General features: G+C 31.4%; 1 protein-coding gene across 4 annotated transcripts; it reads right to left on the minus strand.

The window, feature by feature from the left end:
* LOC129289622 (guanine nucleotide-binding protein subunit gamma 3-like) lies at positions 1-2,817 on the minus strand. Of its 4 annotated transcripts, none has more exons than XM_054926421.1 (5): positions 2,356-2,817; positions 1,078-1,130; positions 844-888; positions 716-760; positions 1-582 (listed from the first exon to the last, which is right to left on the minus strand). In XM_054926421.1, exons 1-5 carry the CDS (start codon positions 2,509-2,511, stop codon positions 360-362), a joined length of 522 nt encoding a protein of 173 aa, XP_054782396.1. In that variant the 5' UTR covers positions 2,512-2,817; the 3' UTR covers positions 1-359. The 4 variants fall into 4 exon arrangements, with proteins under 4 accessions (XP_054782396.1, XP_054782395.1, XP_054782394.1 ...); XM_054926420.1 differs by having other exon boundaries at positions 1-579; positions 1,078-1,184; XM_054926419.1 differs by having other exon boundaries at positions 1,078-1,184.
* Positions 2,818-14,818: the final 12,001 nt, after the last annotated feature.

Consider the following 14,818-nt stretch of genomic DNA (forward strand, 5'->3'; position numbering starts at 1 on the left):
TTTCTTAGAACTACACAATGTCTACATATTAAACCGACAATCTGCTGTAGAAAATGTCCTATATTATACAGGAGGAAGTAGTAACAAACCAATAGCAGCAATTTGCATAAAAATTCAAAGAGAAAGAAAGATTTGAGAGAATTAGCCCTCAGCCCCTCCACACACACACACACACACACACACACACATTTAGACACACACTAATTTCATAGGAGGCGGGCATTTAGCAAGAGATTCGTGTCAAGGCAGCTTTCTTTGACAGAAATACTGTATACTCATCAGAAGGAGGGGGAAAAGGAAGATGGAGAAGATGTAGTATGTTAATTTGAGCCTGGATCATGGATGTCAAGTTTCTTGTATTATTGATGACAGCGTCTATGGCAACATTTGTGTACACAACACTCACAGGAAAAGCACACAAGACAGTAAGCACAACGTTTCACAATATTGCAACAGCTCCGGACAGTTTTGGTCTTCATGCAGCAGCCCCTTCCACAACAAACTTTTACCGTTCTCTTAGGAAGCACACATCTGGTGCGGCAAACCCATGGAAGACTCACAAGACACAACAAGCTTAACCTGCTGATTATTGATTACCATGTGATTGTACATTTGCATTCAACATAATACCTTCAGTCTTAACCAAAGACCGTACTTGTTATCCTTTCTGACTGGGAATGATGATAAGAAAGAGAGGAGGCAAGAATTAAGTTACCTGATGTGCTTCCAAAAGCTGTGGGATTTGGTGATTCTCTGACTTCTGTTTGGGAAGCAATGATTATCTCAGTAATTCATAAATTATAATTAATGAGTATATCAACAAAATTTTTTGAAGATTCATACGTGGGTGTGAAAGGATCTGAACCAGACCCTACAAAGGTATCGAGCCTGTCAAGAAACATGTCTATCTTCAGATAAGCATTCAACATGTATTAATGAGAAACTGAAAGGAACTCGTGATCTTATCAGAACTGTCCATCAACGAGTAGATACGTAAGTTTATAATATCAGATTCAGTTTTGCTCCATGATCTACCTCAGGATTTTGTATATGAAGCACTAAGGAAGAAAGGCTTACTCTTTGCAGCATCTAGAAGCAGGGTGAAGACCTTCAAGTGATTTTAACTCCTCCTGCGGGCAATACACGTGCAAGTATGAAACTGAGCTCCGTTTGGTTAATTGAAACTAGCTTCATGAAGAGTAAGTTGGTAAGCACAAATGAGGAGCCAACTAGATACATTATTTTGTGTTCTGTCTAGGACTGTTCAGATTAAACAAGCATGCACCAAATCTACACTGCTTCAACCACCACCTTCTAGTCTTAAGGTGGTGAATGATGAAAGGATTGTTAGATAGGTTTATGGTCTGTTTGTAACTTCTTGTATTTGATTAATGAAGTATTCAGTTATCATTCAAAAGAAAAAAAAAAAAAAACAATACTGCTTATCAGCAAATTCAGCAGTACATCTAGTAACAGTGAATAATTAACAGTAGTTGTTTTACTTCATTCGCTACGCAAGGTAATGAGTGATGTTACAACTTACAAGGAGTACTAGAAAATATCTCTAGCCAAATTGTGTAATACATTGATATCATGATTCTTTATTTTTATTTCAAAACTAAATGCTGGCACCACACGTTAAAGTATCATGACTAAGTCATATTATTCTTTATAACTTATGAATAGTATGATGAACTACAGATTTTATATGAATATATATTGGTATAATGATATATCATTGGATAAATGGTCTTAGAGTCAGCTTGTGTGCACTTCAACTAATTCAACCTTCTAGTTAGTCAAAATCAAGCAGTTCGCTATTCACAACAAAATTAGAAAACAAACAAGAAACTGGCTTCATTGTGACTAACATGAGCTAGTGAATCTAAACACACATCACATAGTTGCCTTCAATACTTGATCAACCGTCCCCTTCAGGCTTCAGTTAAGATTTTGACATGATATTTAACTACATTCTCCATATATATACCACACATGCAAATCAATTTGATGAACATTTTACATATAACTTCGTTAAAGCACACGACCTCAAGATGTTAATTAAAGCCATATTTGGTATTTCGGACTATCTCTAAATCAAAAATTGTTCTGAATAAAATCGTCTGTCGTAAGAAGTTCACTTATCTTGAATTCCAGACTCATCATCAACACAAGGTTTCCTAAATGTAACACGCTAGGCCAATTTTGACATAATAGTAGAGAATGCGATTGTGTTTTCGAAGCAGAAGGATATAAAACAGAACAGATCATTCGCATTGCCTCATGCAACTCCAAAGAAGAAAAAACAAAAAATGGAAAATGTTTTCACAAGAAAGAAAAGTTAATAAAAATGACCTGAAGCAAAGCGATCTCTCTCTCTAAAACCTGAATCTTAATCATCTGCTTCCGCCTCCCATAGAAATCCAAGAGCCCCGGCGGCGGCGGCGACTTGGGACTCAACGGCTGCTCCGTCGAACGACTCAACGAAGTCGACATTGACGCCAAGGACATTAGTTCAAAAGTGTTGTATCTCTACGTGCTAACTTCATACCCAAGCTGAATCTCAAGAAATGCAAAATACAGAGAGTCAGAGAATGTGAGACGCGAAAGAAGAGGTAGGCAGTCAAAAGTTGGAAACTTCGGAAGATGGGTTAGTGGCTTAGATTGAGTATTTTTGTAAATGAAGTTGAACTGTTCATATTCTGGGTTTCATGGGGAGCACTGTTGACTGTTGAGCTTTAGCCGAGAGAGCGAGCATGGAGATGGCAGGGACGGACGCACGTGACCGTGGAGGAGGAGAGTGAAAGCTGAGTGAAGACCGAGAAGGAACAATTGCACGTGAGGGAGAGTTGGGAATCGCGACGTTGCTGAAATATTAAAAAGTAGAAAAAGGACGATGGCTTTATAGTAAGGATGTTCACAGGACGGGACAGGACCGAACACTCCCGTCTCATGTCCCGTCCCAAAAAAAAGATCGGAATTAAATTTTGATCCTGTATCTCATCCCGTCTTTAAAGTCGTCCCGTCCCGTTAAGAGTTGGGACGGGATCGGGATAAGATCGGGACGTCCCGCCGTCCCGATAAATAGAATAATATCAAAAAAAGATCTGAATAATAATGTTCATTAAAATTTTAAATCATATAATTTAATAAGTTTAAAATCAAAACAACACAAGCACATAAATAACAATAATTTAAAATCAATTATTGAATTATATTAATCATAACTACATATTATAATAACAAATACAAGTGATCTTTATGCTATAAGATTAGCAACAACAAGCAAGTCAAACACAACATCAAATCATTATTCTTCTACTTTAGTAAAGATGTACTAAGCTAATTACTCTTCTAAAAATAAGCAAGAAATATGTTATAAATAAGGGTTATTAAATAGATAGATATAAGAATAAATTATATTAATATAATTAATATATTATAAAGAAAGATATCGTCATATTTACTCCATGTCATTAAAATTATCAATATAAAAAAATTTTAGTTTTAAATAAGAATTGCAAGTATTAAAATTATAATTGATATAATTAATATAAGTATAAATTATATTAATATAATTAATATATTTAAAATAAAAAATAATATATATAATATTCGGGACGGGACGGGACGTCCCGATGGTAATCCGTGTCCCATCCCATCCCGTCCCGAACCCCTTTCTTGTCCCGTCCAGTAAAGTCCCATCTCAATTATTTTCGGATCGGGACAAGACCCATCAAGACGATATCGGACCAATCAAAATAAATCTAGACTGAACACCCCTATTTTATACCATCGAGGTTGCCAGAAGACACAGGCACAGCAGCAGTATTGTTTTGTGCTGAATTGCGAGTTGCGTTGTGAGAGAACAAGATGCACACTTGCTTTCGTAGGTTTATGCATTTGTTTGTTGTCATCGAGGTAGGCACTGCCACAAACTCCATAGACATCTTTCTAATTACATCATAATCATCATTACCAGATGGTAATAGCACACAAGTGACAACAAAAAAGAGCAAGTCTAATACAGGTCGACTTTAATCCCCCTTAAATTTTTTGGTCTATCATTATCAAAAGGTCAGGGCTAGACTTAAGCTTTTATTATAATAGGCCTGAGTCAGGTCCGATACAATGATGATATATTAGCCCAGAACGAGAAAGATTAACACCACTGTATCTCGTTTTAATTTGAATATTTAATGGCTGGGCATGATGGCTTGGGCCCAAGCAAAAAGCCCAAATCCGAAGTCGCCAATTTTTCTATTTGGTCGAAGAACGACAATCCAGGGTAAACAAAATACTTTCTACATTTTTAGTATTCTTCTAACTGAAAATGTGGATTGGTCCATGAAATCCAGACTTTTTTTGGTGCAATAAAGGCTGGTCTAATTAAAAAGAATTTAACCAATAATTTATAAAATCGATCAGATCTTGTTATTGATGTAAAAGCCTTATTAATAGATAATTTATAAGTATTCTTATAAATGCTCTTTAAACTTGAAAGCATATCTTAGTCTTATCAAGCCTCTAAGACAGAATTCACCATTACTTTCCTATACCTGAAAAAAAAAAAAAGAAATGTCATCTCTTATTAATCTTAGCCATACATTTCTCAAGAATTCTATATTAATGCAATTAAAGAACTCAAAAATATTTTGATGTGATGAATCATATAAAAAGTTCCCCACAATTGTATATCGATTTCGTAAAAGAAAAAAAATGTATATGGACAATATTGTTTTGTGACTGATGATATAAATAAGGGTAATTAAATTTTAAGTATTTCAAATTCTTTTGTTATCGGTTTGATCTTTAAAGTTTAAATTTTATAAACCAAATCCTAAAGTTTCATAAATATACAAAATTCCACCACATGTGTGTCTATCTAGTTTTATGTTACTACCAAAAATATAGTTGGTTAATGATAATTCTATCAATAATTAGCAAAAGAAAAAATCCATCACTAATCGATAATTCTATCACTAATTTTTGGGATAACATATTCTAACTTAGCGATAGATTAGTGATAGAAATTCTGTGACAAATTAGCGATGGATTAGCAACGGCATTTCTGTGGTAAATTAGCGATGGATTAGCAACAAAAATTCCGTGGCAAATTAGTAATAGAATGTCTATCACATTTATTTGTCAATCAGCGATAGAAATTCTGTCACAATTTCGTTGCTAATTAAAAAAAATTGTGTATGATTTTTGAATTTTTTATTATATTTAGAGGTAGCATTTTTTATATACCTAAATATTTGTTGATTCTATTAAAATCAATGTAAAACAAGCAATTTAAATTTACTAAATAATTATACCATAGATCAAACATTTCAAATTTACTAAAATAGCATAACTCAATAGCAAATTAAAATAATAATGTCACAAAGTCTACAGAAAATTACAAAACAAGTCATAACAGGAGACAACTAATAAGTATTCTTTTTGCTCAAGATCCCTCATTATTTTTAGAATTTGAATTTTCAAAGTTCTTTGATATTTTTTGCTCCAATGCTTCCAACCTAGACAAGATATACATATTCAATTCTTTAAGATCTTTATTCTCTTGTCTAAGCTTAGTGACTAGCTCTTGTTGCTCTTGTCTAAGTTCTATGACTATCCTCCTTCGCAATTACTCTTCAAAATCAAGATGAAGCCTTGAGTTATTGATGGATGAAGAGGACTTATATGAATGAGAGGTAGAATCAATATCCAAAGCCTTGGATCCTAACCCATATATGCAGCCTGTAACACCTTGTCCTACTATCTAAACACTTAGCAACAATTATTAAAAAATAAACGCCACACTGACTTTATTTAATTCAAAGCTTTTTTTTTTTACATCATAAATTTAACATATAACCAAATTCTAGAAATCTTAATCTAAGCCAGTTTATGGTGGACTATCATTCAATAACTAAAAGCAAATAGATTAAAAGGAATATGGTCTAAAAACGACAAAAGGCCCTATAATCATGGCGAAAAGTAAATATAATCTCGCATGTGCTGTGAGGAGTACGAGAGCCAAAGGCTCATTCCTCCGACACCTTCCCTTGATTCTTACTTAGGCTTTCTCTTGAAAAATGTTAAAGAAGGGGTGAGCACTAGCGTCTCAGTAACCTAAAATTTAACCATACATGCACAAACTACAACCACACAATTATACAACCAATATACAAGTGAGTTCATAAGAATCATTTAGTGATAACATAAAAATTTCATACGGTATAGCTCATAACATGTCATTATGCAGTACCAAAAGTCTTCCTTATTACTCCATCCATCCTTATTCTGCTTATTAGAACCATAGGTTTAAATATGGTTTGGCCCACACGTTAGGCTAACCAAGCTTCTCCAGTGTTTGAGATATACCCGGCCAAAGGTACAGAGCCCAAGCCCAAACTATGGCTCCCCTCCTTGAAAAAAACCCCAATCAGGAGGTGTCACAGTCCCACATTCTCCCTTTACAAATCCGGCCAGGTAAGTATTGAGGAACGGGGCTTTAAAAAAGGCCAACCACTGTGCGCATAGTGGAGGCGAACCACGTGGTCATCTAAAGCATATATACATCAACATCATCATCTTCTCATCAACCCATCCCCTAATGCCTGCCGCACATACACAAAATTCACATGGCATACAAGCATGCTTGAAAAGAATATAAATATCTCATTCGATCAACTAGATTTACAAGCATGTTTGAAAGAAATAAGCTACTCTTAAACAATATACAATTTCCATCAAACAAACATTATTAATATGCATTTACAAGTATGCTTGAAAAGAAACACCCACAATAACATATAGCCAAGCTACAAGCATGCTTGACAGCATTCAGTAACATATGAAATTCTCACAATTAAATTTACGATTATACGCATTTGTTATAAAATACAGAGCTTGCACACATATGGAAAAACCTCAAGTTACCTGTCCTCCTTGAGCTAACAAGTAGTCCCACAACAAAAATTCAGGCAATTAAAAGCTCTTAGTGAGATTCTACAGAAATCACATACATACAAAAATATTTAGATATAATTTAAAGTTATTAAATATTATCATAAAACCATTTGAGGTGACTCCAGAATTACTCTAGATCTTAAAGCTATCCTTAAAGATTTTAAAATTTTTCCCTCTTTTTTTCCTTTTAAATTAGACTATTAAGTGTTAATCTAGATTTTTATTATCCAAAATAGATATAAGGCTATAGGATGTCTCTGGAATAGTATCACTTGAGTAAGTAAGTCATGAAGCAAGCTAATATTATTATATTATATATGTATATACAAGATGAAAGCCCTTGAAAAGCAAAGGACGTGAGAGAAAGAAGAACTAATATTATATATGTATATAATTTAAAGGCTAGAGTAAAGAAAAGTAGAAGGGAGGAATGACGTGATGGACTTTTCACGTACTGTGTGTGTGAGCAGATATTCCTCATATATATGTATAAGGCACGGGAGGAGGAAACCGAAAGAGATGAGAGGAACGACAAAGAGGAATACCTGCGAGAGAGAGCTCTTGAAAAATAGTAGGCAGCCGCATCTAGGGAAGAGTGAATGAAACTAAATAAATAGAGGTAGGGTTTTTACTAGGTATATAAATTTAAGCTTATAATATATTTTTTTTCCTTGTTATTATTATTATTATTTAAATACTTATATCTATCAAGATAATTTTCAGAGGATATGATATATTTTAAAATTTAACAAAATTATCTAAAATATTATTATTTTAATTAATTTTTTTTAAAAGTTAGTTTCAAACATTTATTAAATTTAATTGTCTTAGTTATTAACATTTATATATATATATATATGTATATATATTTATTGTCTTACCATTTTAGGCCTAAAACTTAATCCTAGGTCCATTTTAAGGTGCCTATAGATACTTTAAAACCCAATAAAATTTAGGGTGTTATACAACCTTTCTTGTTCTTACCACCTATAGTCTCTAACCATAGGTTAATTTTTTCGTCATCATCTAAATCATTTGATACTACACTTGGAGAATTTATGTTAAACTTCTGAATGCCTTAAACCTCATGTAATAATCCTATTAAAGAAAGTAATGGGTATAGAAATTCCTTCACAAAACTCAGGTAATAAAAGCAGAGGGACATGCAAGTATTAGATATCATGAGAAAACAAAACCACTAAATAAACAAGCCAATTTGATTAGTGAAGCTTTGACCATGTCTTTTGACTTTTTTTTTTGGTTAAACACCTACACACCCACAATAAAAACACTCAACAAGCACCTAAATACTTAAAACAAACAAGTGTTTCACGCATTGATTTGACCAACAATAAAAATAGGATAAATAGTGAATTTTGTGAAAAAAAAGATTTTCTAGGAACTATCAAAAAAACAAAAAGGATTTTTAAGCCATACATTCATCTCAAATTAGTGTTAAGGGCAACTCCCCAACTTATATGCAGACAATAAAAACTATTTTATCAATATCTAAACCCTCATTTGTTTTCCCTACTAAAAGCATAAAACAAATAAAGAATATAGAAAGTTCAAGTAATTGATTTATACAGAATTTATTATCGTAATCTAATAATTTTTCAAATAAGCAGGGCTAAAAATAAAATGATACAAACTAACATGTGAAGAGAACATAAATTTTTCATGCAAAAGAGCAAAACAATAAATATAAGTCTATTTCAATGAAAGAAAACAAGAAAATGACAGCAGGAAAAAGACTAAGATATAAAGCACTGCACAATTTTTCGCTCAGGTAATTTAAACTTTCATGATAAAATATACATGATTTTACAGTTTTATATTAAATAGAAAACCTAATTTCTCATAGTTAAAACACTTGCGAGAATTTCTCAAACCAATATTATGAGAAACACTTAATTACATTAATGATTTGTTTACGACTAAAAAAATAATTTCTATATAATTTATAATCATTGATTTATTTTGTAAATATTTCATAAAAGATTGACATTATTTTATGTTTAATTACAATAATAAAAAGTAACCATTAATTTGTTATTTTTAGATTAAAGGTCCCTTTTGTTTCAGCTATTTCATGAAAAAATACTTATGTTTTAAAAAAATTATTTTGTGACTTTTTATTATGTTCATTTAAACTTTTTAAAATAATTAGAATTTAAAAACAAGCAGATATTGTAAAATTTTAAAATAATATAATAATAAATTATTTTTTAAAAATAAAAGTCAAGAAAGATATCATGAAATTTTAAAATAACTAGATAATAATTACTTTTTATTATTATAATCAAATATAAAATAATGTTTTCTTTTTATAAAATATCTAAATTACCTAAAAATTACTTATTTTTTAATCTTAAACAAATAGGCCCTTTATAGTATCTTTATGAATTTTTGATTTATAAGAATGATTTATTTTTTAATTAATCAATAATAATTACAAGATATTGTTTTCATGAAATTACATTACATTGTTTTATTACTATTAATATTTTTGAATTATTTGAAATGACGTACATTGCATATAACTAAAATCTATAGTGCATGAAGCAAAATTTGTCTAGTTTTTCTACTAGTCAAAGGAGCATAAAAATGCATGTTTTTTGGTCAAGACAAAATATAATTATTGATCCCTGTAGTTCTCACATGTTTTGACATAAGTCTCTGTAATTTTTTTTGTTGTTGTTCCAAGTCCTTCTAATTTATCTTATATGCAAAGTTAGTCCCTTTATTTTAGAATATGCATAAAAGAATAATGAGGTGACACTAACGATGTTGAATATACTGACCTATGACTAACCACTATTAGTCTATATTGACATAGAATTATAATTCAACGTATTAAAACATAAAACATGAAACAAAAAGGATGGATGACAGTTGTAATATGCTAAATTATAATTCCACTAGTAATGTGCTAGAGGGTGGATGATAACATATTTAACACAATTATTTCCATCTCATCATCTTTTTAGTTATATTAAAAAATATAAGGACATGGACCAGTAGTAATTTTTCCCTTGAATCAATAATGGAATAACTTTGAAATAAATATCCAGCATGGGTTTATAAGCTGTATGCACTTAAGAAGGTAATAGAGAACTTGCAACATTATCATTGTCTTGAATTAATTTATTATGATTGTGATATGATAAAGTTGAAAGTACATAAACTATCTATGTTCACAAATTAGTATTTATGAAAAAAGAGACAAAATGCAAGTAAGGATATGCTAGATTACAATTAACTATTTTCTCAAATTATTAAAACAATAAAATATTATATATATTAAAATTAATAAAAAAATATATTATTGAAGGAATTAGCCATGGAATAGCGATGGAATAACTTTCCAATAGAATTTGTGACGAAAGATTTCATGGGAAATAAATTATCGACAGATTACCTATGTAATTTAGCAATAGAATATATTTCATGGGAAATAAATTAGCAACGGACTACCCGTGAAATTTAGTGATGAAAATATTCCATCACTAATTTTGTAGTAAATAAATTATTGATGAATTACCCATGAAATTTAGTGACAAAAATATTTCATCTAATTCTGTGGGAAATAAATTAGCGACAAAATAGCGATAACTTGTTTGTAACAGAATAATTCCATTGCTATATTAGCGACGGAACATTCCGTCGACAAGCCCGCCGCCAAATAGAAATGGGTTATACTAGAAGTTAGTGACAGAATTACTCATGGCTAATTTTGTCGCTAATATTAGCGACGAAATTAGTGACGGATTAGCGACATAATTTATGCTGTTTTTTTGTTGTGTGTCATCAACCTAAATGTTGATGAATTAGTTACCTTCATGGGGATCTTCCATTCACATCCATTCTTGTAAGTCACCATATATACATTCCCTTCAAATCATAAGAATTAGTTATTATGATTATGAAATTTTAAAGACTTAATTGATAAAAAGTAAACTTTAAAGATCAAATCAATAATTAAAATAAATTTAAAAAACTAAAAATTTAATTATTCCTAGTAATTACTCAAGAGTGATAAAAGTAATTACATGCTACAAACTTCAGCACTAAATTAAAATATGATTTGTTAAAAAAAATACGGGGGGTAAGTGGGATGTGAGTTGAGATCTACAGTTCTACACTATGTAATTGTTACTGATCCAAAAAGTTATCACTAATAATTAATATTTTTTTTTAAATTAGAAGTTACCTAACTCGATCCGTTGATTTTGTATATAGTGCAAAATCACAGTGCAATCCAATTTTTTTTTTTTGGACTTTGTGTCATGGAAGGCAAAAACTAATCCTCAGCCTTGCCATGTATTTTAAGGAAGATATATTCATCCTTGGACTTATTCTGGCATAAATGAAAATTCCAACCTAAGACTTCTTATTATCAAACCTTAAGAGGAAAAAAAGAGTTTCCTTTATTTTTTTCTTCCCAACCATATCATGCTATAATGAATAATAGAACAGGTTGTGTGGACCTTGTTAATTATAAGCCATGTCATGCAAAAAGCAGTAACATAATCGTGAAGCTAAAGTGTAGTGAGAAAGAATAATATAGTTGTTAAGAACCTCCAATCACGGCAACATATATAATAGAATAATAGAATAATATAGCCTTAATAGTTGTCCTGATTGGGTTAAGACAAAGCAAAAATTAATAAGCCATTCGAAACAAGACAAAGTCAAGAAGAAAGGTCGATGAGGCTATTTTAATCCACTTTTGATTAATCAAGCTCCGTCACTAATCATGATTATTGGTCCCCAAAGAACAAAACGCAGAAAGGTGGTGTTAATATAATAATGAAGAAATTAGGTAAAACCACTTTGCATGTAAGGAAGGGCCTATAGGATTGGTGGGAGAGTGTGGCTTGTCGGGATGGTTAATTTAATTTGGAAAGAAAGAGACAGTCCATTTTCTGATATTATATTACCTTTCATCCCACCTGGATCCCGATAGTCCACTCCTATCTATCTATATCGTGTTCCTCATTGTTTTCAAGAATTTTCTCTCTTGGGTTTAACTTGCAATTAGCAAGTTGACAAATCAATGTGGGAAACCCAGATCTTTCCTTCATGAAATGACGTATGTAACTTCATTTGACAATTATTTTTTCTCCTATATATTCTGGCATATTCCTTAACAATAAATATTGACGACATTGTGTAGAAGTCTGTAGAGGATTTCTTCTGTAATTTTATTATTCCAAGTATAAGTTTGTTAAAATTTTTTTTAAAAGGTTAAAGTTTACTCTTGATCATTTAATTTTATATAAATTTTAGTTTAATTCTTTAATTTTATAAAGTATTTTTTTAGTCATTTAACCCTAACACCGTCAATTTCAAATGATTTTTATAATTTGTGTCAATAATCATCATTTTAAAAATTAAATTTAATATGTAAATATTTGAGAATTTTTTATTAATATTTAAAAGTTTAATATATAAATTTTTTGTTAACGAACAAATGATGATAGGATTAAAAAATTAAACAAATACTTTATAAAATTAAGGAATTGTAAATAAAATTTTATATAAAGTTAAAAATTAAAGATATACTGTACCCTTTTTTTTTTTTAAAAAATGATACTATGTGATTCTTTGATGCAAACATTCTTTGAATGAACCAATAAAAGAAATAATAAAGATGGAATTTTCTTAGTGCTACGAGCAAGCTAAATATTTTAGCTGCTGGCAGGATTGAATTCATGACTTGTCACCAACAAGTATAAACTTCATGTCATTAGATTGCACAGTCATTGATAAAGATGGAACTTTAAAATATCATAATTAATTAGTTTAACATATATATGAAATAATGAAAACAATGCTCTTTCTCAAACCATTTAGTTTATATATATATATATATATTTATTGTGGCCATATATTGACTTTATTAATGTAGTTCCAAAGAGATAAAAAAAATATACACCCCCCCTTTTCTTTTTTTAACTATATATGCAATTGAAAGATCGATGTACCTACATACATATACAATATATAAAATTTAATAAAATAGTATATAATATTTATAAACCATGAAAGTTCGAGCCTTTTTTTTTTTTTTGTGGTGTAAAACATAAGCCCTTGTTGTAGAATGTTTATCTTCCAAGCCACATTAAACCTTGATAAGATAGCACTCATGTCGTTGGACGTCAAACGAAAGAAAAAACAGATAATTATGAGTTGGAGAATCTCATTCTGCATTATAATCTGAAGGAATCGGAAGTTGCGAAATGCTTTTATTCGGGCAACAACCATAGATATAGCTATTACATAATTGTTATATACATAGGGATAAAGTCTCATCACTTACCATAAGAAAAACTGAACAAGACAAGGCTTCCTACATGTGCTTGGAAAAATGATTCTTGTTCTATTGTCAAGCACCTATATAATAATAATAAAAAAAAAACGAGAAGTAATTCACAATAATGAATCGTGGGATCCATTTAACCAGAATTCATTAATCAGATTGTCAAAAACATGGTTTGCTCTGTTCAACAACATAGTCTTAGTCTATAGACGCAAGAAATTAACTCGAGTCATGTGGCAATGGAGCTACATGGGACAACACTACACCCTTCTATCTCACATTAAACTATAATTTAAAGATGCTTTTAAAGCATCCTTTGAGAATCATCATACGTAAAGGTTCTCAACTAGGAGAAAAGTTGAAAGGGAAGGTTATATATAGTAAGAAAATTAGGAACATATAAGAGAGTAAGAATGGTGTTATATCGAAAGATTGGGATGGTTCATATCCGAGTTGTCATGACCCTCGTGCACTATGAGAGGCGGGGGGGGGGGGGGGGACATCTGAAGAAAGCTTCAATGGAAATCACGGAGGTGAGGCTGAGATGAGAATGACACTGTCCAACCACTTACCATTTGTGAGGATACAATCATGTATGATGGCCCCTCTTTGTACGGTTTTTAGTGTCCATTATTATTTTGTTTCTAAGTCATGTCTCCATCGACATACCCATCCAAGAATGTGCCTTTCTCGCTTTCCTTCTTTATATTATTTAATACGATATCAATAATTATCACAACCAGGGATGCATATCTGCAAGATCTACCAACAAAATTGCACCAGACAACTTAGCTTGCCTAGCTTCATTTTTTGTCATACTTGCCAACACTCCTTGATTTACGCTTCCTTCTCTGTATTTTAAGATTATATCATATATGTCTGAATCACAGTTTCAGGTTTCTCCACATTTCAAGATCTCTATCATTGTTCTAACCACCTACTTATTAATTTTCTCCCCTTTGTCTTTTACTAGGCATAAGAACAACTTGAGGGGATGCCTTACAGAAGGATCAGAGCATTAACCTAAACCCTTTCTGAAAAAGAGAGAACAACTTGTCTTTATCTCTACGTTCTATCTCTTTCATTGTTTGAGAAATATTAACACAGTTGCCTTCAATTGAAGTGCTCAATCCAAGTGAAAAGATAATTCAGAAGCTGCTTACCTCATTCCGACCAGCAAAACAGACCAGTGAATACTGATCTATGCTGTGACTCATACAATTCAATATCATCATTTATCTTCAACCCAATATAACCAAAGATTAGTTTATTCCGTGTTAAGCTCTTGCATTTTGACAGACAAAAGAATGTTTTTTGAATGAGTTAATAAAGTTATAGTATAAATCTATGACGGCTTTGATTGAACACAAGATTAGGTAACTTTCAGGTCTCTGTGTTGATCTCCACAAGTGGTAATGGTGTTGCCTTGGTCCAGTCATGCATATCTCACCCGCTGCACGTTTTATGAGGTGCTAGCCTCTAATTCTCAGAGTTTGAAAGCAGTGAAGTGAGAGGGAAACAGAACAAGTG

This window comes from Prosopis cineraria, unplaced genomic scaffold (assembly GCF_029017545.1).
Source record: "Prosopis cineraria cultivar Desert tree isolate PC_DT_omini unplaced genomic scaffold, ASM2901754v1 PC12, whole genome shotgun sequence".
Classification (NCBI taxonomy): Eukaryota; Viridiplantae; Streptophyta; class Magnoliopsida; order Fabales; family Fabaceae; genus Prosopis; species Prosopis cineraria.